Raw genomic sequence first — 23,065 nt, forward strand, 5'->3', positions numbered from 1 at the left:
CTGCTGGGAACGGTAGTTCAGCATCTGCCTGTGTTACATGCAATTGTGCTATTTCTTCATGGTATATAATAGGGATTGCACTTTTGTTCAGTTTTGAGCTATCCACTGTTTGCCCACCGGTATTTTTTGACTCTGGACAATTTAAATAAAGTGTATTTGTACTTAAATTCTAAGTATTTTGTCCATGTAAGCATTAATGGAAACAGCTCTTTTTTCTTCTTTTTTTTTTTCCCCTTTGTCCAGAAGCAGAGCATCTTAGCAGCTGAAAACAGCCTCTTCAGCAGCTACCTCCAGTTCCTTGAAAAAGGGAAGACTTGGTACAAAATGTGGGTGACCATCCCCAAGACTGAACCTCTTGTTCTGTATTTGCAAGGAAGTGGCCAGGTAAAATGATATTAATGAGGGTTAACACACAGGGGGGAAAAAAAAAAGCATAAGTTTAAATATATCAAGCTGAGAAATAGGTCAAAGGATCTGGCTTGGTTTTAACAAAAATGAACTTGCTATTCTGAATATAGCACAAAGCCTCAGAGATTTCAGATTTCCTTGTTATCTGTAGTTACTGCTGATATGATTGTAAACAAATGCTCAAGCTCATAGCTTTTCTTTTCTGTTTTTTTTTTTAACAAAAAAGGACCAAACAAAGATAATTTGATTGTGTTTTGGGGTTTTTAGCCGTTTTAGACAGGTATATTCAAAGCCTTTATTACCCTGTCATTAGGGAAAGCACTTTCCCATAAAATGTATAGAGCTGCAAAGCAGTCTCCATATGGCAATTGCTGGTTCTAGCTTTTCTTTTTTTTTTTTTTATAAATCTAGTTCTGGGTGGAGGAATTTGTGGAAATAGAGATGTTCTTCAGGTTGAAAAATGGACTATGTTTGGTAAAAGCTCCTTGTCCTAGCATCATGTGATTTTTATCTTCATTTGAAATAGTTACTGTGATACACATTTATTTTTTAAAGTGTTCTGTTAAGCTAACTCATATTTGTGTGTGACAAAAGTTAAGTGATAGAAATATCTATATCCAAGATAGAATAGCCAAAATAGAAATATCAGTCATACTTCCTTAGTGCTGAAGATCAAGAAGGACAATGCTGAGATGAGATCCCCCATCTCCAAGTTTGTATTTGGCGTTGGACGCCTTTATGTGCGGCTTTGGTTTATTTCCTGGGTGAGAGGGAAGAAGAAATGGGTCCAAATTCAGCCTACCATTACCCTGCTGTAATTCTAGTGACGTGAAGGGTTTGCTTTTTGTTAGCTGCAGCTAGGAGCAGTCTGGGGACTAAATATTATTACCCATGATGTTATAAAGCTGTTCAAGGCAAAGCTTACCCCGTAGCAAATGTTCCACAAGAAGTACGTGTTGTCCTTAGAAGTGTTCGGTTTGCTGCTTGTCAGCAAGAACACCCCTGCTTTTAAACAAGCCTGTGTAATGTTTTAAGCATAGCGCTCAAGAGACTGAAAGCTTGAATTCGGAGCTGCAGACACAGCGCACTCCACTTCGGCTGGGATTCAAACCCCGCACTGGTGAAGCTTCCTGTTCCTGCCACAGGCAGCGAGCTGCCTGGCTTCCCTCCTGGTCAGCAGGAGACGCATGACTGAAATTACAAGGTGAAAAAGGAAACGGCCTCAGACAAAGCACTACAACAGATGCAACACACCCAATCTTTAGATCTCTCTGAGGCCAGAGTCTGAGGAAGGGAAGAAAGCTTTAAAAAGCAAAGCAGAGAGAATGCGCTCACTGCAAAACTTTTTGACTGTCCTCAGCAAAGGACCAGTGCGCGCCCTGTATCCCATACGAACCACACCAGAGAGTCTTGCACAAGCAAGCTTGGGGAAGGAAAGTGGGGATAGAGGGAGAGAGGTCTAAATTCTTTGACCTTCCTCACCCAGGAGCAACGTGTGTCATCTAAGATGACTGGAATGAGGAGTTGAGAGGAAGCAACGCCTCTCACATAGTATGACCTAGAGAGAGAACTTCTCCTAGTGCCCAACTGATTGTCTCAGGACAGTACAAGTAATAACCCGTGGGACATAAACCAGCTGTGTTTAGTGCACAGCAGAATGACGCTCCATTCTCCAGACCCCCTCCTGACAGTCGTGCAAAGCCAGGGTTGGAAGCCGGAGGAGCTTCTGTGCTTCAAGTGCTACATTCATTGCTCCATGACCTGCCAAGCTTGGTCTTGAGCCTCTGTTGATATTATTAGTAAGATCCTATTTTTTAGGGGAAAAGGGTGCCTTTGACACTGATTGTTGACTTTATGACAGTTAAATTTAGTGGTTAGTGTCCTCAACTATTTCAGGTTTGGGATAAATCTCCCAATAAAGTCACAAGAAGGCATACAGGACAAGGTTGATCTATCTTACATTCAATAACCAAGCCCGGATTTACTATCAGGAATCACCAGTTGCAGGCTGAGACTATAGCCAAGAAAAATGGGGAGAGACTCTTCAGTAGGGCCTGTTGTGACAGGATGAGGGGTCATGGTTTTAAAATAGAGGGAGGTAGATTTAGAGTAGATATTAGGAAAAAATTTTTTACACTGAGGGTTGTAGAACTCTGGCCCAGGTTGCCCAGAGAGGTGGTGGATGCCCCATCCCTGGAAACGTTCCAGGCCAGGTTGGCCGGGGCTCTGAGCAACCTGATCTGGTTGGAGATGTCCCTGCTCCTTGCAGGGGGGTTGGGCTGGCTGGGCTTTGAAGGTCCCTTCCCACCCAAACCATTCTATGATTCTATAAAATGAGTCCCTCCTTCAAGGGCCTGCCATTCCTACTCATACTTTATTCAATTTCCATCCAACTGAAGGAAAAAAACTAGGAAGCAAATCCCATTCTTTGCTATTAACCCTGTGTTCTTGTTAGTTCTGATTTATATAGTATAAACTAGACTTCTGAGAAAAATCTCTTGCAGAGCTTCTTTCCTGGTGGCTGAGTGTCTGGAATCAGTCGGGAACCACTCACGTGCTTGAATGTTATTTTCCCAGGTGCTCTTTTGCTTTGCACAACCACCTTGATGTACTCAGAAACCTCTTTTGACCTGCAAAGAAGTCTTTCAGTGCCTTAAAAAAAAAAAAAAAGAGGTGCCTTTTGGGAATAATATTGCCAACAGTGGTATTAAAGGTTTTGGAACACAGACCAAGTGAAGAATGACTGTAGGAGTTTGAAAGTTGGGGGATTATTTTTAAAAAGAACAGCTGCCTCTTGGGAAGGAGTAAACCAAGCTGAACCTGGAGCTTCTGGTGCAGTAAAAGCCCTGACAGCTTTGGTCCTGTGCACCCCCCCCCCCAGCCTTCACACCAAAGAAGGGATGCCAGGACAAATGGAGGCTTTAAAATGGCAGGGAAACGGCTTTTTATTGCTGTAGATCCTTGTTCCAGGAGAATGAATTAATCCCCTGAGTGCTACGCTTTAAGGCTTGCATGAGGTTTTATGCATGAGGGTAAAATTCACGGCTTCTTTAGGTATGGAAATCATGACAATTTTATTTGTCAGACGGAGGCAGAATTTGTGCAGCTGTTTGTCTGTTTATCTGAGTGGAATTCTAAGAGTTTACTTATGAGCAAAGACCACCTCGAGCTCAAGGATCGGCGGTTTTGTAGACGTCAGCCTGCCTTCGCAAGGGCTCTGCGTGGAGCTTCTGCCACCATTGCCCTTGTAAAATGGGCAGCTGCCCCCAGAGCTCAGCCATTAGCTTACACCTGGTTGAGAAATGCAGCGTTAAGGAGGCCCAGCTAGCTAGAGAAGTAACGAATTTTGCGGGAATACGGAGGGTGAATCTAGTATAGTCAGAGCTGGTGTGTACAGTAATTACCAGATTTGACCCAAAAGAAAATTTTTCTATATAAATTCTGCCGAAAAATCTTTTCTTCATCATGTAAATGTCATTTACTGCTAGAAAATAAGGGAGTAGCTGAGTTGGAAGTTGAGCTCAGGGTTTTAGAGAAGCATTTTTGTGGCTTGCCTGTTGACTCCGTTCAGGTGAAGCTTTAATTGGTGCTGCGCGAAACTCCGCCTGGCCTTTGCGTGGTCCTGAGAGCTTTGCAGCTTGGCACGCCACCGCGTCGTGGGAGTCTCTCAAGGATTTGTGCAAGGCTGGGAGTAGATCGTAAGTGGGTAGAGAGTGGCATTTGGGTGGAGAAACAAGGATTTTTCTAAGCCTACCCAGAAGCAGTAGGGGAAAATGGTAGCGGTCCATCAGCGGGTCACTGCTGCTCAGTGTATTTGTGTGAGAGAGCTTGTACGCTGCAAAGAGATGTGCAGCGCGAGAGGGATGGCTGCGTGGAGGTGTGCAGGACATAGAGCTGCTGTGTGGTGGAACAGAGCTATTCCTGAACCCTGAACCCTGGTTGTTGTAATGGAGCAATAAATAAATATTGCTGTAATTACCTAGATAAATAACCCCTTAGTATTGTGCTGCTCAGAGGCAGGATGGCGATGGTTGTGATTACTGACAGTTCTACACATCCAGTGGATTTTTGTGTATCACTCACTGTCTCAGGAAAATTATTGAAATCAGCCCTAAAGCTGAGCTCTTCTCAGCACTGGGGACTTTGGTCTGATGAAATACTGATCTCATGCAGCCCTAGTAAGTTGCATACAGAAATACTTTAAAAAAAAAAAAAAAAAGAAAATTCAACCAGCCAAATCCAGTAGGCTCTTAAAAATGGAATATGGTGTAAGGCCCAAATTCCTCATGGGTGCAGAACGCCCCCTGGATTTGAGGGTCTCCAGGTAGGAGGGGAAGGGCTGAGTGTCAGAGGGAATCCGGCGATGCTCGTGGTCCCACAGGGAGATCTGGTTTGAGTGTGTGGTGTGACCGGGGGCTGAGTGCTTCGCCTTTATCTGTCAGCAGTGCAGCTTCTCAGAGATAATTTCAATCCCTTCCTTTTGGATCGGGCAGGTACAGAGAAAGTGACAAAGGGATCATGTTAAGAAAAGGGAGGAAGCAAGACCAAAGGCAGTCTGCTTAATTTGCCTGTGTCTGCACGTGTTGGGTAGGTGGAACACATACGATTCCAACATCAGTTTGCTCTTATGCTGCACTTCTTGGCTACAAACGATCCCATTTTTCATCGCCATGGGCACCCTCCCGCTTTACGTGTGGCCGCTCTTAGTGTCTGTGTTTCTCGAACAAGACCGGTGAAGCAGGCATGGCGGAGCTTGCATGTGCTCTTGTGCGTTTTGTGTTCATCGGTCTCATATTTGCTTGCTTTAGCGCTGCCACGTGTGCAGGTCTGGAGCTCCTCTGTACGTGCCGGTTCAGGCTTCTGCGCGCGCGAGGCCCTGTTTGTACGGATGTGGCTGTGCTGTCGGGATCTAGAAACTGTGTGCCGCTTTTAAGGCGACAGCTTGCACTCAAATAGGAACTGAGTTCTGTAGTGTTTGACCCAAAGTTGCCATAAATCTCCTTGAATAGTGCTTGGTCTTCAAGCAGATGAACTGACATTTTTGCAAAATAATGACAAGTAGTAGATTAGTAAATCAGGAAGCTTGTATTGATTGAATAAAATGTGTAGCCACACTTCTACCTGTGTAATTTTTGCCCCTTTAGTTAATGTATGTGTTTATATTCCTGTGAGCAGTTCTGAAACTTGAATTATTTTAAGTCTAAGTGTTACAAAAGAAGATTTTTTTTTTACTTTTTTTTTTTTTTTTTTTTTCCTCAGAGCTGTGGTCCCTTTCCAGATTTACTAAGTCATCTGCGTTCAGTGTGGGGTGACGAAAGAATGGCTTTGCCCCCTCTTTGCGGGATGCCGTGGTAGCTTTGGTGCGAGGCACTGACTTGAGCGGGCTGCTACACAGGCAGCTGCTCTGAGAGGCGACAGCTTCTTGCAGACATTTGATGCCCGTGTGGTTTAGACTTCAGCTTGGGGCCTCAGCTTTGAAAATGCTTTGGTGGTGTCGGTTGAAGCGAGTCGCTTGGTCGTGGCACGCCCTGCCTCACCGAAGGACACCTTTCCTGCCAGCCTAGCAGAGGAGCTGGTCGATGCTCAGGCTGTGACTGTTAGAGCTGTATCGCTCCTTAGATCTGTTTGTTAATCTGGCCTCAAAAGGAGGTTCAGAAATCTGAGTTTTGACTTCTTGACAACTCTGAAAGGCGTCATAAATAACCCAAGGCCTTCTGAGAAGGTTCGCTGATTGATTTAAAATCTGAAATTCTCTTTTATTTCCAAGTCTCTTCCCTGGTAGCTGTCTTTGTGTTTCTCAGTGTCCAAGTCTGCTTATTTTTCTCCTCTAAACCAATCTTACAAATGACCCATGAGGTTCAAAAGGGACTACACCAAGCTGTTCCTAGCGGGATCAGATTGCCTGTACCTAATGCAGAGGTTTTTTGTGAAAGACAGGATGTGTAAGTTAGGTGAAATTACATTAAAATCCCCAGCCATGCCACTGCTGGATCTGTGTTCCTGCTGCGAGAGGGGATCCGTTCGATAGGAGTAAAGCGGTCGATATCGCCTCTTCTCTGTTTTCGGGGTACGGTACTGAGCGAGGAGCCGAATGCCCGTGTGCTCTGGCGCTGCCTTGGTGTGCTTATTTACGCGTGTGTGCGCGGCCGCTCTGCGGGCAGGGACGGCAGGTTGGGCTCGGCCGGGAGGGGTGGCTGTCGGCCGGCGGCACGTGCTGTGACGCGCTGGTTTGGTGTGAGCTGGGGTGCAGCTGCCTGGCCTGAGCGTGTGCCCGGTGACCGTGTCTCGGGCGCAGGGTAGCACATCTCCAAGCACATCTTACTGCTCCAAAGCGAGTTTTAATCTTTTGAAACAGGCGTTTATTTAATCCCACTGAAAGGAAATCATTCTTCCCACACTCCTCCCATTTCAAATACCATTTTTTGCTGAATTTTTACATTTGTCCTTTCTTCTTTAGGACGGACGGGGCCCACGTGCCGTTCCTCTGCCTGGATATGACGTCAGTTTACCAGGCTCTGGTGAGAAGTTTGAAGCCAAGCACGTTTTTAAACTCTGCCAGTCCCAGCAAACTCTGTATTTCAGCGCGGAAGATGAAGAACTGCAGATTAAATGGATGGAAATTCTCACCAAAGCAGCCAAAGGGGAAACTGAGGATACGCCCGAAGGGCTCGGCAACCCGTAGAGCAAATTCCATTTAGTTTCTTTCCTACATGCTATAAACCATCACTTGAATTTGGTATTCATGGCACTTTGGAATCTGTATGGCTTTATATTCTCATGTGTCTGCATAGAAAATTCAGTGGTTTCTCTCCTTTTATTGTACATTTCTCACGTACAGTAGTTATCTGGCATATATTATGTTAAAGGAAAATGTAGTTGTAGTTGTTGGTGGTGTTGATGCTGGTTTTAAAACAAAAGACAAGAGGAGAAAAGCATTAATTTTAACAAAGGCAATGGAAAATCATCGGTCTCTTGTTTTCCTAACTGTATATTTTCCAGTCCTTTTGATTGCTGTTCAGTGCAGGATGTGTATAGTCTGTGATTAGTTCTATAAATGCTGCCTTTTAAGTTAAATGTTGTAAAGGCTTGTGCTGGCCACTGACATTCCGTTCTCCGTCCCTTCCCTCCTGGTCAAAGGTCCTTGTGACGTGTGAGCGATGTACTGAGTATTTTCCCTTTGCTAAAACTATGTCTCTGCTATTTTGAGATGACCTGTTCACAAGACAAATACTGTCAAAGGGACTTCTAAAAATGACTGCGAACTGCAGAAAAGAACATTCAGAAGCCTCATTGTTTTAAGCATTTATAATATTGTTTTGTTTTCCTTGGAAACCCATACCTCCCTCCCTTCTATTTGAACCCGTTTTGATGTAAGTGAACAAACGTTTTATACTGCAAACTGGGTTATGATCAATAAACAGGAACATTTTTATTACACACAGTACAAAAAGGCGACTTTTTTGTTGTATTGGTTAATTTAAAATTGACCTCGGATTTATTTATATAATTTGTAAATAATGTTTCGTAAGTATTTTAAGAATTTTTAAAAGATCTCAGCTAATTAACAGGATTTAGTGCATCGAATACGAGATATTTGTATGAACTAAATTTGTAATTTAATTTTCCTGTTCACCTGTATTTGTCTTATTTTCAAACGTAAGTGCTTATCTATTTAAATAAAAATTCCTGCAGTTAACTCCTGAGCCAGGTCTCCAAGGCACAGCAAGCTTTAGGTCAACATTTAATATAGGTTTAAAAACAAACAAAACAAAACAAAAAAAAAAAAAGGCATGTCTGTTCTTAGTGGTAGTAAGCATGTAGTACTGATAAAAAATGAAATAAAAATTGTCACAGTACTGTATTTTTAAATGGTTTGGTTTAACTTTTGTTTCCTCTTCAGCCTTCTACATTTGCTTATATTAGTGGAAAGAAAGAACAGCCAGAGTGTGTTAGGATTGTTGAAAATTAGTGATCTGCATCAGTGAGTATTTTTCCTACCTACAGAAAATTATTTGTGTTTTTCCTTGTTTGGGATTTTTTTTTTTCTTTCTTTTACATGGTTGTAACAAATCGTATATCTGAAGCCCATGATGCTAAAAATTAGAAGCCATGTATTTAATTAGCCACTGGTAAAATCTCATGAGGCTTGCATCTTCCCTCTCCTCCCTACCTCCTCCTCAGACAGTTACCATGGGAAAAGTTTATTACAGAGCAATTTTATTATATAGTTCAGAAAAATGAATTATTTCTAGTGTGTGTTATTTCCTCTTCCAAGCTTTCGTGAAAGTGTGGAGCTGTAGAATGCTTGCCTTCCAAACCTACTCATTTTGTGTTATTTCTCATTTGGGGCTGGTGAGATTTTGTTGTTTGGGCTTTTTGTGTGTGTTTTAAAGTTTTTCCTTTATTACTCCACTTGCTTGGTTCTTTTTCTTTGTTACCAAGAGAGAAATGGGAAGGCAGAATGGTAAACCAAAAGAAAATTAATGCATCTTAATAATCTTTCATTTTCTATTTTTATTTACCATGAAAAAAAAGTTAGCACTTTTTTTGAAATTTTTCTCCATTTTGTTCTTTTTTTTCTATAAGTATGTATGTCAAAATACATCTCTAATCATTTTATATTCCTCAGTTTGCCAATATTTGTAGTGTACCTGCCATGAGAACACAGGATGATGGCACCCGCGGGCGTTCCTGTCGCAGTTCTCATGCAGCACCTTCGTTTCCAGCACGTCTTCCTGCTTTCAGGGGACGTGGCGAGGAGCCTGCCTGGGGAATCTGTGCTGCGTGACTAAGCCCCAGGTCATCAAGAGCTTTTATAGTTTAAAGCCAGCAACTGAAACCTTGTCTGGAAAACTCGTACAAGTCCGTTGCAGATCCCAGAGCTCTGCTCTTGTTCCATACAGCCTGAAAATGCCCTCGTGGTCAGCAGTGTGAGCCTTGTCCAGGTCAGTGGTACCTCTCCAGCAGACAACATGAGCTGCTTTCAAAGCCTGAGGTGGCTCCTGGGGAAGCTGAAGGAACAGTCTCTGTTGACCACAGTTGGAGTTGTGTTGTACTGGAGTGAGCGCTCATCCTTTCTGAGGTGTTGTTCAGGCTTTGGATTGTTCTTTGCTGGTTTTGGGATGTGTGTGGTTTACGTAAATGAATTCAGCGCTTTCTCTGGTGGTTGCATGGGATTTTTTGTTGGATTTTATTGTGTTTCTGTTGCTCCAGTCCTTTCAGTAAATCAGCTGCAGGAATGACTCGATCACACGTAACTGAGTAGCTTGGGGAGAGCAATACAAATATCAGGATTGTTTTGGATTGTTTTAGGAAAGGAGATGGAGTTCCCTTGCTTCTCGTACAGGACACTGAATTTTCAGCATTTTAGCTGTTAGTGGGGAACAACTTCTGTCAAATGATAAAGCTAACAGTGTTATTTTACTCTGAGAGAACTATGGTACGTTGTTTTGGGTCCGGCTCTGAAATTAAGAGTGTATCTTTCTGCATTGACTTGGTTTGTTCAAAACAAACCAATCAAGTCACGAGTTTACAAGCATTTATGAGGGCACGAAGCAAGCTCGGAGACATGAAGAGGTAAATGTTACCTTTTTGTGGATCTTACCGATGGGCAAGGCAGCAGTACTTGCTTTGTGTTCTTTGGGCTGAGGTAACAAACGATTTGGGGTTTTCTTGCCTGTTTTGCATCCCAGCACCGTTTCCCAGAAGCAGCTGCCCAACAATGCTGAGACTGTAGATGAAAGCTGGTGGTTACCCTCTGCCAGCCGCTTTACTTCCATCGTTCTCCTTCACCAGCAGCACGGAATGTTTACCTGCTAAACAGAAATGACAGCATATCCTGTCAACAAGCACCTTCCCTTTCCACACACCTACCATTTCTCTTTTTCCGTGCTTCAGCCCGTATGGGGCACGGCAAGCTTTTTTACTCGGCGTGCATTTTTGTCTGGGTTTGCACTTGGCTGGGTGCTCTGCGGGCCCAGGGACGCTTGACGGAGTTGAGTGATTGCCTTTTGCTGTGAAATGAAATGGTGATAAAACAGGCTTTTTGGAAAGCAGTTGCTGGCTGTCCTCGCAGACGCTGTGATCACAGGAGATCAGAGTAGAGGAAGAATTCTGTTTGGAGTCTGTGAAATAGAGTTTGGGGAGGCTATAACCAGCTTATGGGGATGACTTGCTCAAATGCAGCAAAATAAACTTCAACTCCTCTGGAGCCCCCAACATAAGAAGGACATGGACCAGTTGGAGAGGGTCCAGAGGAGGACACGCAGATGATGAGAGGGCTGGAGCAGCTCTGCTGTGAGGCCAGGCTGGGAGAGCTGGGGCTGTTCAGCCTGGAGAAGAGGAGGCTCCGGGGAGACCTTAGAGCGGCCTCCCAGTGCCTAAATGGGGCTGCAGGAAAGACGGGGAGAAATTCTTCAGCAGGGCCTGGTGTGACAGGACGAGGGGTCATAGTTTCAGAATAGAGGGAGGCAGATTTAGATTAGATATTAGGAAAAAATTTTTACGCTGAGGGTGGTGGAGCACTGCCTCAGGTTGCCCAGAGAGGTGGTGGATGCCCCATCCCTGGAAACATTCCAGGCCAGGTTGGCCGGGGCTCTGAGCAACCTGATCTGGTTGGAGATGTCCCTGCTCCTTGCAGGGGGGTTGGACTGGATGGGCTTGAAAGGTCCCTTCCAACCCAAACCAGTCTGTGATTCTATGATGAAGTTGTTTCAGGTGCTGGTATTTTCCTCATTTTGCAGCAGACCATGTTCTTGAATGTCGCTGTCTTGCAGGCTCACCCATAATGATATCTCAGTCCAGGAATTGCCAATAACCTGAACAGTGATTTCTAGTAACTGTCAACAATTTTTAGGCTTAATTACCGCCATTAGCAATTTCTTTAGTGGCAGACTTAGCAGAGAGTCCTGCAAAAGCATCAGATAAATCGAAAAGAAAAAAAAAAAGAAAAGGAGCTGGCAGTGAAGGGTAACAGCTATAATTAAGAAGTGTGAAGCTTTGTTTTGCATTCTGTAAAAGCTGTACATAAAGAAACACCAGTTTAGAATGCAATATAGGTTGGATTTATTTTCAGTGGACTAGAAAAAATGAGTGCCACCTTTTCACAGAGCTGGGATTCCCTCTGTAGTTTGGCCTTACCAGTTTCGCAGCCTTTTCACATTTACGCGAAGAACACGCTCATCCTGTCCACGGTAAATCGTTGGATCCCGTACTCCGGTGCCTCTGTCCAAGCTCCCCTTTGTGCATCAAGGTTCTAGCAGGGAATTTTTTGGGTTGGGTGGATTGGTTCACAGCTACAGTAAAGCTGGCATAAGATTTGTAAAGGCTGTGTTAATCACAAACGCCCTGTATCCTTCCGGAGAAGGCTGCAAGCGCTACGTTTAATAACATTTTTAACAGTGCCAACTTCCTGTTGTTAAGAAACGCGTCGCTGTAACGCTGCTTTTGGTTAACACAGAATGCAGGGAGCTGCGCAGGCTGCTCACGGTGAGAACAGTCCAGACCAGGGGAGGAAACGGCCGTTCTGAACCCTGTGGTGCACGTTAAAATAATGGCTTTGTTTTCTGAACTAGGGGGAAATGGAGATATTTCCCTTTTTTATGTTTTCACAGTTTGAAGCCATATCCTGGCTGCTTGGAAATCCAGTGGTAAAACTCCCATTGACCTCTCTTCAGGCTTATTTCTCCTTTGTCAAGTACAATTTCTTTCCTCTTGAGATTTATAGACTTGGGTTGGCGTGGGTTTGGTTTTGTTTTTGTTTTTTTTCAAGTTATTCATTGCGCCTTTTAAGTTCCCCAGCCCAGCAAAGTGGATGCTTACTGTAAGGATAAATATTCTCAGTCCAGAGACAGGTCACAGATCTGCGCAGCAGTCGGGGTGCCCGTGTTGCCTACGAGCAAGCCTTAAGATCAGCCCAGACCTCTCTCAGCCCTTTTCAGGCCCTCGTACAATTCCATATTTGCCTCTCTCCTTGCAAGCCCGGTGAATTGGCACGGGGAGAGCAAACGCAGCGTGCTGACGCCCCCGCCCAGGCTGCTCCTGCCGCTCCTGCCGCCCAGAGAGCGCGGCGAGAGTCTGCGTGGGCATGGCCGGAGCCAGGCGGGGTGAAGGGTGGGTTCAGGAAATCCAGAAAACTCAAAATACTTCTCCCTCTTCTTGACTTCCGAATTTCTGTTCTGATGGGGTAAGCTCAGAACTTTTGTTTTTGTCATTAAACGATCAAAAAAAGCACCTCACTTACCTTATTGGCAAGTTCTGGTGGTTTTTTTTTCTCCCACTGGGGAAAATAAAAGCATAAAATAAAAGCTGGTGGATGTTTTCCCAGACAGTCTTTCAGAGCCTGAAGAGAAGCGTAGAGCCAGGCACGTTCTCAGCTGGTTGCCTGCAGTTCTGGAAAACTCACAGTTGCGATAAGAGCGGCCCAAATAATCCTGCAAATTCTGTACGTGTCTGTAGCAACCTACGAAACGTATGAGACACAGTCTGAGGTTGAAGCTGAGCTCCTTGGACAATTTGTCTTTCAAGTTCCTTTCGCATATAAAGCGAGACCCCTGATGTGAGCGTTGTGCATCCCACACGCTTACACCACCCTTACCAGTTCAAACAGAAAAAAAAAAGCCTCAGAGAGATTCCGAGTTCTAGCAGCGTCTCTGCCAGCTGCCCCGTTCCTTCTCATCTCCGCTAGAAAGAAGATGATGCGTTCCCAGAGCGAGGCGGTTGGCGTCACAGGGTCACAGCGACTCGGTGGCAGACCCTGTGGTCGTGGAGGAGGTAGGACGCGGCGTACGTACGTCCTTCCATGCCTTCGTCTTGTACAGCTCTGGGATGGGCAATTTGGGTTCGGATCAGCAGCCTTTTCTCAGCACACGGCCTGCCCAGCCTGCTTTCGGGTTGCTCCGTAAGGAAGAAAGGGTTTTTTTTGTAGTTTTGTTTTGTTTTGGTTTTTTTTCCCCTGGGGAATGTGAGTTTATTTTACTGAACAAGCCCAAGGGGAAGTGTATGATCAAAGGGCAAAAAAATGCTGATGGGTAAATGACTAATGTAATATCAATCTGTTACAAAGATGCTTCTGTGCCAATCTGGACTTGAAAACTCCGCGAAGTGACCAGGAAGCACTCACCTTTCCGTAAGTGTGTTTTTATGGATTTTAGGTTTTATTTCTAATTCTCTGCAGTACTAAAATGGGCATTTTGTCGCCTCCTTGCCAGCACTCGCAGTAGACATTTGCTGGCCAGGTTTGTTCGAATGATACTGCCAGGTTTTTTCAGGATCAAAAGTGGGTCAGCCAAATCCAGAATGCAGGGAAGTAAATCTCGTCCGTGCTCTACCTCTCCGTGTTGCACACAACAGCCTTACGGCAGCAATCCCTGCCTCACCTTCCTGAGCAGCCTTGTCCCAGTGCGGAGGTGCGGAACATCCTGCGAGTTTCCCACCAGAGCTTGCCCCTGCTGTGTGTGTTTGGCTTGAACCCTACAGGACCTTGTTCCTTAAGGGCCGCTGGAGGGGTCTGTGAGGTTCCTGATGCCTGCTCAGGTGGCGTTACAGAGTGCTGTGCCGCGATCACTGCCTGAATTCACCCTCCCTCTCTTTCCAGCACAGCCAGGGGATAGAACTGGACCTGCTGGAGGGGGTCCAGAGGAGGCCGTGAAGATGACCAGAGGGCTGGAGCACCTCTCCTGTGAGGCCAGGTCGAGAGAGCTGGGGCTGCTCAGCCTGGCAAGGGAAGATTGCATTACACACTCCATACAGTGAAACCACGTCTATTTGCGCTCCACTTCTTGTGTTGAGTGTAATGGTGTGGTAAGTAAAGCTGTGGGTGGAAGCGATAGTATCTGGACATGAATAAGAACAGATTTTTAAAAATTATTGCTTTATTAAATATTCTTTTCAAAGGGTAGTGATTGATTTGTGGCATTTGTCGCACTCGTATCCAAAAGATGCAGTTAAAAAAGAAATGATGCTCTGATTGTACCGGGTCGTTAGATCCCGGTAAAGGCTTGGGAGAGCTGCCTTGCTGTGGCTGGGTGCGAGTGTGAATTTGACCCTTTACAGCACGTGCAGCCCAGGAAGGTGGCAAAAAATGTTGCCAAGAAAAGAAGTGTTCGCACCTGGGACAGGAGAAGTCATCCTTTCTCCTCAGTTAATTCTGAGGTCTCCCAGAATGAACAACTGAGGCAGCCTCAGGTTCTGTCACCAATTTCAGACAGAAATGTGTTAGGGACATGGTTGTCCTTCAGACAGCTGACGGGGACCTTGGGAGTGCAGCTTTTGGGCCTCAACTGAGCCAAAGTCAAGCTGAGCCTAAACGTTGCCGCGACGTGCCGTTGTTGCAGAAGAAGCCAGCTCTTTTTGTTCTTCATCTTCTCAAAGAAAGCTTTAGCTTTAAATTGAGAGCAGTAATTGAAAAGAAAATATACTTGCGGGACTGGCCAGGCATGTAGGGTTTCCATCGGGCGGAGGCAAGGGGTTGCTTCAGCTGTGTCTTACTCTCAGAGCTGGAGAAGGCATGCGGGAGCTGGATGTGGAGGTGCCCGCTGGGCAGGAGCAGGCATTTCCCCTCTTCCCGTCCGGCTTGGCCTGGGGGGCTGCCCCTCAGGAAGGGGGATGCCCACTCCCCACAGAGTCATTTAGAGACCAGGTCTCATCAGAATTCCATTGATCTTTGCCTGCAAGTAGCTCTTTAGTTAATTTTCTCCCTCTCTAGTGAATTTTCCCCAATTTCCACTAGCACAGAGACAAGCAGACACTACAGTATTACTGCAATAGCCACTTTTTTTTTTTTCCTGAGAGATGATTTTTGTGTCAAATTTGTGGCATATTAGCACTTCTTTCCTGATTTCCTCTAAGTCTGTAACGGAGCCATCACTTAGGAACAGCAGACTACCGCTGTACTGTATTTCTTAGCGATTACTTCCTGTTGCCGTTTTGAAGGGATAAAGCAAATCTGATGCGCACATCGTGAAAGTTTCTAAAGTAGGCGCTGGTATCACATGGGTTCAATCCTCTTCAGAGTTACGCAGATGAAAATCCCCAGGGCTCATTTGACCCAGGGGCTTGGCAGCTGCATGCGTGCCAGCTTGGTTACACAAACCGGCACCGTGGTTTGGGACAGGCTTGGCCAGAGACAAAGCAGGTTCCACGGAGGGAATGGCATTTCTTTGAAATCAGGATGACTGACTTCATATTGGAGCAAGTCGCTCATCTGTCACCTTTGTCTTCCCCAAAAACCTTCCCAAAATAGAGTAAAATCTGTAAAAAATTAAATATTCTTATATAAAACAGGATACAGAACCCAGGTTTTTTTACAGCCTAACACTAGAACAATACCTTGAGTAAGAATTTCTGAGAAAATTGAGACTGGTTTTCACCTGGAGGAGAAACTTCAGCCAGACTCTATAGTTGGACAAGTTTTAGGCAGATAAACCCAAAATCTAATAACAGTAAATGTCAGGGCCAGTGCGCTTTCCCCGTGAGAGCGAGAACATTGACTCAGGTAGTAAATGCCGTGGCTCTTCCAAAGTAAGATGCTCTGCAGTTTTTTCCAGAGGTACGAACAAGATGTGGTGACCCTTGGAGTCTTTCACTGACCCAGGCCGAGAACGAGCTCAGCGGGAGCAGAGTGGAAATGTCAGCACGCGGAGGCAATACGGCACTGCCATAAATTTAGCGCTTTTTTTTTTTTTTTTCTTATGGACAATCCATCAAATTATTATTTGTAGAAACTCAGGCTGGATACAAAATTTTAAGTCTATTGGTCCAAGAGAACAGATAGCCAACCTATTCTAAAAAATAGAAAAATAACCATTAAAAAATGGACATTTCTTGTCAGCCAGTGTCAGAATGCTTTATAAAGTGATGGATCAAGGCTCTTGAGATGACAAGATGACAGCTTTCCTATATATTACCCTTATAAAAGTGCTCTGCAATGAATTTCAGCAGAAGACTGAGGTTGCTTGAGGTTATCTGCATTTGCTTTAGAAATACAGCAGTGTTTTAAAGGGTGGCTGTGTTAATATGGAGACCTGCATTCATGGAGGAGAGTATCGTCACCTCCCTGCTAAGGGTTTGTGGTGTCCTTATTCCATATTCAAGGCAACGCAAAAAGTTATTTGCAATTTTAGTAGCAAATATGTATGAAAGCTGACATTAGTGCTTTTAAAGAGGTACTTAAAACCCGTAGAAATGGGAATCTGGGAAAGCAAATAATGAATAATACGGTTTAGCGAGGAGCAAGTGACCTGTGTCGCAGCACTGAGGAGCACAGCAGCAGGCAACTGTAAATATCTCAGCTGGGGTATGAGCACCCCAGCCCAGTTAGTGCAGGGCGGGATCGATAATCCCAATAAAATGCTGGGCAAAGAGAGAGAGGCAATTATTTCAGCAGTAAAACTACCACCTGTGTGACCGTCTGCGTAAGGATTCTCCTGGACTACATGTAAAACCGTAGGTCTCCAGCTCTCTCAGCGCTGACAGCATCATCACCATGTCGTTTATACAGAGGGAAAACGAGAAGCATGATCTGGCAGATGTTAGAAGGCTGGAAGGGAGTATTCGCGCCATCTGCTTAGGCAGACACTAGCACCACTAGACTTCCCTTAATTTCTTTTAGGAATACATCCACTCCTGATGTAAACATTGCAAATGCACAGCCACGTTTGGCAAACTCTCACTCGGTCATCCCCATGGCTGAAGACACACATGCAGACTTTCCAGCACCCCTCCGTGCAAGCTCAGCTTGTGCCATGCTGTGATGTAATTCGTTAGAGCAACCAGCCAAATAAATGTTTTGTCCCTGACCTTAGGTGCTTATAACCACCCACGAAGCAATCCTCTCACTCTTCTGTCCAGCAAATCTACGAGATCTTTTTTTCATCTTTGTGCCATTAGCACGCTTCGGCCGTGATGACTTTATGTTTTGTCATCAGTAAAAATATTAAATGGTTTCGCGCCCGGCATGATGGGAACGCCCTGGAAACAGTGCCGTGAGGCCGACGAGCCCCCGGTTGCGGTTGCGTTCCGAAGGCTGTCAGTCTGCCAGGCACTAATCCACGTTAATCCTCCTGAAAGGAGGATTGCGATGCAGGAGTACGGCTCGCTGTAAGAGGGGACACGTGGGCACTCGGCGTGCTTTAGCTTCTGCACGCTGACTTCACGCCTTTAACGGGCTTGTCTGTCTTGTCCAGTGTCCCTACAGAAGCAGACTCCTCCGTGAAATATCCTCTTTCTGGGACGGCTGCGGTAGACTGGGTCTAAGAGAGGCCAAACCTGAGGGGGATCAGTGAAGCTGAACAGGAGAAGGGTGTTTGGATAAACTTTTGCTTTCACCTTTGTTTCTGTTTAGCTCGTGAAGTGCTGGATTAACGCTGAAGGACTAATTTTCCAGACAAATTAAGCCTAAAAAAAAATGAACCATGCTTTCCAGAAGTATGGTTGCCCCTGTTTCACAGATGGAGGGGTGTAAAGCTCAACTACTCAATCCCAGATTTGTGGAGGTGTTTATGTATGTAGCTGCTATGTAATAACTATTAGATACTTAAATAGGAATAAGGCATCCAAATACTTTCGTAGAGCTAATCCAAAATTCTCTCCCTTGACTAGAGAAGGCTTTCGAATGATAAAAAGTTAAACCTTATGTTCCCGTGTCCCGAGCTGTTATCCCAGTCATTTGATCTGTGCAAAAAAAAAAAAAAAAAAAAAAAAAACACAAACCATAAAATCTGTAATCAATGAATCTCACTGTTTGTTTAAAAATGAACCCTCATAGCAAATCAGAAAAGTGCGAGGAGTGGATGTCTCTTTTTTTTTATTTTTCCATTTAATGTCGGTTTTTACATGCTCACAAACTCCAGGAAGCATTCTGTGTTTGTGTTGAGCTCAGTGGAATTCAGGAGCTACTAAGTTTTCTGTCCTGGGGTACCAGCTGTAGCATGGCACAGTTCACCAGAAATCTAAGTTTTGAGGTTAAATGTTGAACTTCAATATTTCAACCACACACCAATCCTTGAGTGCTTCTGTGGGACCCACCAGATGCATCTGAAGCAGTGTCCTGAAAGAGCTCGGCCTTGGTGGAATATTTGGTGTGTGTTATTGATGTTGTCCACTGCCCACTCGTTTGCCCACATCAGCTGAAATAAATGTTTCAGCCTGCGCCAGAAATATTGCCTTCTCACAAGGGGAAAAAAACGCGCACGCGTGTGTGTGTACATGTATATAAAAATATGTATACACACATAGAAATATACATACGTGGAAATACAAATAAAAATACCTATCTACGTATGTATGTGTCTGGTGCTCTGTGTGTTTGTGCATACATATATATAAAATGTCTGTATGTTATGTGTAGATACAACATATATTAAAAACGTATATGCACAAACACACAGAGCACCAGACAGAGCTAATGCACCGAAATGTTTTGGAAAAATTAGCAAGCTCCTCAGCGCGGTGCTGTATTGTCCAGTATAAATCAACCCTGCCCCAAGCAGATGCAGCCCTCTAGAGAAAAAAAGGGAGTTAAATTGTTCAGCGTCTGTTAGGAATCCGAAGTTCTGATCTGAACTCCCTGATGTTCTCCAAATGCGGGGAGGATGGGGATTTGTAAAACAGAAAGTGCTTTTAAAGTGCATTGCGAGGTGGTTCTGCTCTTTTATGAGCCCTTTTCTGAATTCCTGTGGTAAAAACACAAATGCAAAAGGCAACAATCCCCAGGACGACGTGCTGCGTAACACACGTATCAGGGAAACGGTTGTAGGTGTGACTTAGGGCCGCATTGTGTTGCGAGCTGCGTGGGAATGAAGAGCCTATGCCTGCAAAGGTTTGCATTCTGCATAGACAAGGCAGCAAAAGAGAAGGCAAATGGGGATGAAAGGAGGTATGTGAGCCTTTGTGCCCGCCATTTCTCTGATATTATTGTGTTATTTAAGGACGAGAAGCCTGAGAAGCAATTGGAGCATCTGTAGCTCTGTTTGACTGGTACTTCACCAAGTGGTCCTGCCTCTTGCAGCGCAGAGGGCAACGCACTTCCTCGGGTTAGACGGGGGCTTCTGGCTGAGCCAGAGATGTCTCAAGGAGAATATTTTTCTTCCATTCCCCACTGAAAACTGGATTTTGAGGCAAGTGAAAAGGTAAATCATAACAGTACATTCATACACTATGGCTATATATACACTGAAGATTTTTTTTTTTTTTTTTTTTTTTTTTTTTAGAAAAAAAAAAAAAGCCTCCCTAAATGAAGCTTTGTTTGAGATGCATGCAGGCTGGTCCTTAGCTGGATGATCTCTTTGCTCCAGTGTTGCTTTATCACTTGTGTTTGGTGCAGACTGCGCCGGTATCTGAAAGTGTTGCATGCGGCATGCTCTATTAGAGAGGATAAGATAAGCCGCGCCCAAGTACTTATTCTCTAATATTCCATCTATTAATGGAGGAGTGGACTTTGTAACTCCTGCTATTAAAAGTCAACCGGCTGGGGCCCAGGGTAGGTGCCCGGTTTCCAAGGCTCCATCACCAAACCTTAAATCGTGTTTGGCGTGGCGAGAGCGATCCAGAGGGGCATCTCCTACCTGAAGGTCCTGGGTGCGAGGCCCCTGTGAGGTTCCCCTGGGTCCCTGCTCTTCCATGGGGGATTTGGAAAAAGCCAGAGCCGTCCCTCAGGAGAACAGAGGGCGTGGATCAGAGAAGATGATGACAGGGCACTTTTATTTATAGTTTAACTAAAGCAGCGAAAAGGAGCTGTTTGGTGTGTGAAAGAGGAGTGAAATCACACTCCCTCTCCTCAGTCCCTTTGTGCGGAGCGGTTGTACCTCAGGTTTGGTTCTGCAGAGGTTACCTGTCACCCTAACTGCTCCCGCCTTCCTTAGGAGACAGGTACCTACAATTCTTCCACAGAAAACACACAGCCAAGCCCTGCGCCCAGCTTCAGAAGTGCAATTTGCTCCTTTAGCCTGCTACGGGTACCAATTATTTTTTTTTTTTTAATTCTCATCCTCACCCTGCCTGCCAATTGTGTTTTATTGCAGTGATTTGGAAATGGACTCGTTAATCTTTCACATTGTTAGGAGAATGATGGTAACTTCACTTCACAGAGAGAAAGGGGAAAATGGTTACTGCACTATAATGCAATGCTTGCTAAATAGGGACCAGACCAAACCCCTGCCAGCTAGAATTTCTCCTCTTGAGCTGAGGGGTTGGGGAGGCTGAGGCTTTCTTAGTGCTTTGTTACTTTCTGATGAGATTGCTAATATCTAAAACCATCACTGGTAAAATACCCAGAGTAAAAACCATAGATTACGATGGCTATTCATATGGTGACCCAGTATTCCGAACCACCGGTGCCTTGCTAGGCATAAAGAAAACCTGCATCTGCCAGCGGACTGTGCAGAGCTCCTAAAGAAAAGCGGTGTGAAATTTAAATAATTGGATCCGCTGTAGTACAGATATATTGGTTGCTGGAGTGATGACATATCCAGTTGTACGGAAAGGCAGTGATTTTGCAAGATAGAAGAAAAATGCCCTCATGTACTCCTTCTCTCCACCTCAAACTTAATCTACTTCCAATTGAGATTCCTGACCTGGAACTACGGATAGATTCCCAGATAACTGTCACTGGTAGTAGGGGAACAGAGATGAATCTTAAGAATTAATAAGGGCAAATAACATGCTTAGGAAGAAACTTTCTCATGAGTGTCTTCGTGGCCCGTAGCTGGAAGCAGCTGAGTGCATCTCGATGCTCTTGGGGATGTCACTCTCTTTGGACGCAGTGAAGCGTCGGCCTTCATCGTCAGTAGTGTCTGTTGCTGTTTCCTCAGGGATCTGCTGGAGCACATAAGCACCTCCATAGTGTGGTCTCAGATTATTAACAGAATAAAAACAAGGCTGCCTTTTAAGGCAGAGATGAGGTGCATGACTGTGAGACCCAGGAAAAGAGTAAGACCATTGACACCAGTTGTCAGCACGCTGGTGGTGGGATATACTACTTAGATGACACTGGTTTTAGCAGCTGCAGTACGTGATATTTAAGGTTTGGATTGGTTACATTTCTCCCAGCTTCTGAATGTCCTCGCTCTTTTCTTTTCTGTAGCACTTCATCCAGGTTTGGATGAAGGGAGCGCAAGGCAGATGCTGATGAACTGGAGCAAGTCCTTCGGAGGACAAACAAGATGGTGAGGAAGTTAGAAGAGGCAGCCAAGGGAACTGGACTTGCTCAGAAGGGCCCTGATATCCACTTTCTATTATCAGTGAGGAAGAGTCAGGCTCTTTACTGAGGTGCACAGCAGAAGGATAACAGACAATGGACATAAATTAAAGCAAAGGACCAGAGATAAGGAAAAATATTTTTCATTTACAGGATAATTAATCACAGGAACAGAAGCCCACAGCACTCCAAAGACATCACTGACCTTGGAGGTCTTCAGCTCCAGTCTGCATAAAACTCTGAGGAACATGGTCTGAAATCAGCGTTCACCCTGCTCTGAAAGCAGGAGGACTGGAGATCTCTCAAGGCTCCTTGCAAGCTGAAAGAGTCACTGGTTCTACCACAATTTATATTTAAGCTTGGCTCTGTTCAGCATCACCCAGGCTTAATTAGGACTGGGGCCAGAGTTAGAGTGGAAGGGAAGGCAGAGTAACAAATGCTGCTTCTTGCTGGATCTTCTACAGCTTGGACTGTTAGGTCTTTTGATGCTAATATTATGTGACTGACAAAATAAGAGAACTTAGGCAACTTTGCCAGCTTCTTTACTTCCACTGAGAGATTCAGACAAATTCCACCAAGGCCACTCGCTGGACTGGCCCTGCTTCTCCCTCAGTGTGTTACCTTGATTCTGAATTTGATAGATAGGTTTTCATTTGTATTAGTATTCTAAAAACAAGACAACTTTGGTTGCACAGTTGGTATAGACATTTCCATCCTGCTATTTCAGTCATCCATTAACAAAACAAAGATGACGATTCTGATGTGGGAACCTCAGAAAGGCGCTGTCCCACATAAGGTTTTTAAAGCAAAGTTTACCTGCAGCAATTTGAACAGAAGACCTGCTCCTGAGCTTGCAACCACTTTGCTAGAAGGCTGGGTTATCCCTGCAGAGCCACGCTGCCAGCATCAGGACCTGCAACACAGAGAAACCAGCTACAGGTGGCACTTCACTTTTTATTTCCCATCTTCTCCAAGGCTGAAAGTCTCTTTCCGATGAACTCAGGAGAAGAGACATACAAAAGTCATCTTCAAAGAGCAAACCTACAGGGAAGTAAGTTTTCCTTCTCATGGCTTTAGATAAGGCATGAAAAGCAGACTGTTCTGTATGTAGCTAGAGCTCAGGTCTCTTCTGTCGCACGCCGTACTACATACCTCGTTAATATTACCTAGATAAAATTTTGATTCTAAAATATCAGATCTAGAAAAGATTTTACGACATGAAAGCTGGAGATGACTATAGTCAGCAGAGAAACTTACGTTTATGGTATCTAAATACAGCTGGAAAATTGTCAGACGTGGGGACTTGGCAGGGAATGTTTCCTGCAGGACTGTGTGGAATACAGTGCTCCGGGATAATTGCCCTAAGCGAATTCTCTGCAAAAACCACTCTACAGCAATATTATATGGAGTCTCCTTTAAATCTCATTTCTTTTAATTTTTCCATTAAATACAGTAAACAAGGGC

General features: G+C 44.7%; 1 protein-coding gene across 9 annotated transcripts in view; it reads left to right on the top strand.

Moving 5' to 3' along the window:
- FGD3 (FYVE, RhoGEF and PH domain containing 3) overlaps positions 1-8,269 on the top strand; it is a 107,390-nt gene extending 99,121 nt beyond the window's left edge. For 6 of the 9 annotated variants that reach the window (XM_086755876.1, XM_086755878.1, XM_086755879.1 and 3 more), the window contains exons 18-19: positions 244-384; positions 6,866-8,269. In XM_086755876.1, coding sequence (XP_086612002.1) covers positions 244-384; positions 6,866-7,090 — 366 coding nt within the window. In that variant the 3' untranslated portion in view covers positions 7,091-8,269. Of the gene's footprint in view, positions 1-243; positions 385-4,901; positions 4,978-6,865 lie in introns of those variants that run through there. The other 3 variants (XM_086755884.1, XM_086755877.1, XR_015259603.1) reach the window with 3 other exon arrangements.
- The last annotated feature ends 14,796 nt before the right edge of the window (positions 8,270-23,065 follow it).

This window comes from Chlamydotis macqueenii, chromosome 10 (genome assembly GCF_036417535.1).
Source record: "Chlamydotis macqueenii isolate bChlMac1 chromosome 10, bChlMac1.mat, whole genome shotgun sequence".
In the NCBI taxonomy this organism is placed as follows: Eukaryota; Metazoa; Chordata; class Aves; order Otidiformes; family Otididae; genus Chlamydotis; species Chlamydotis macqueenii.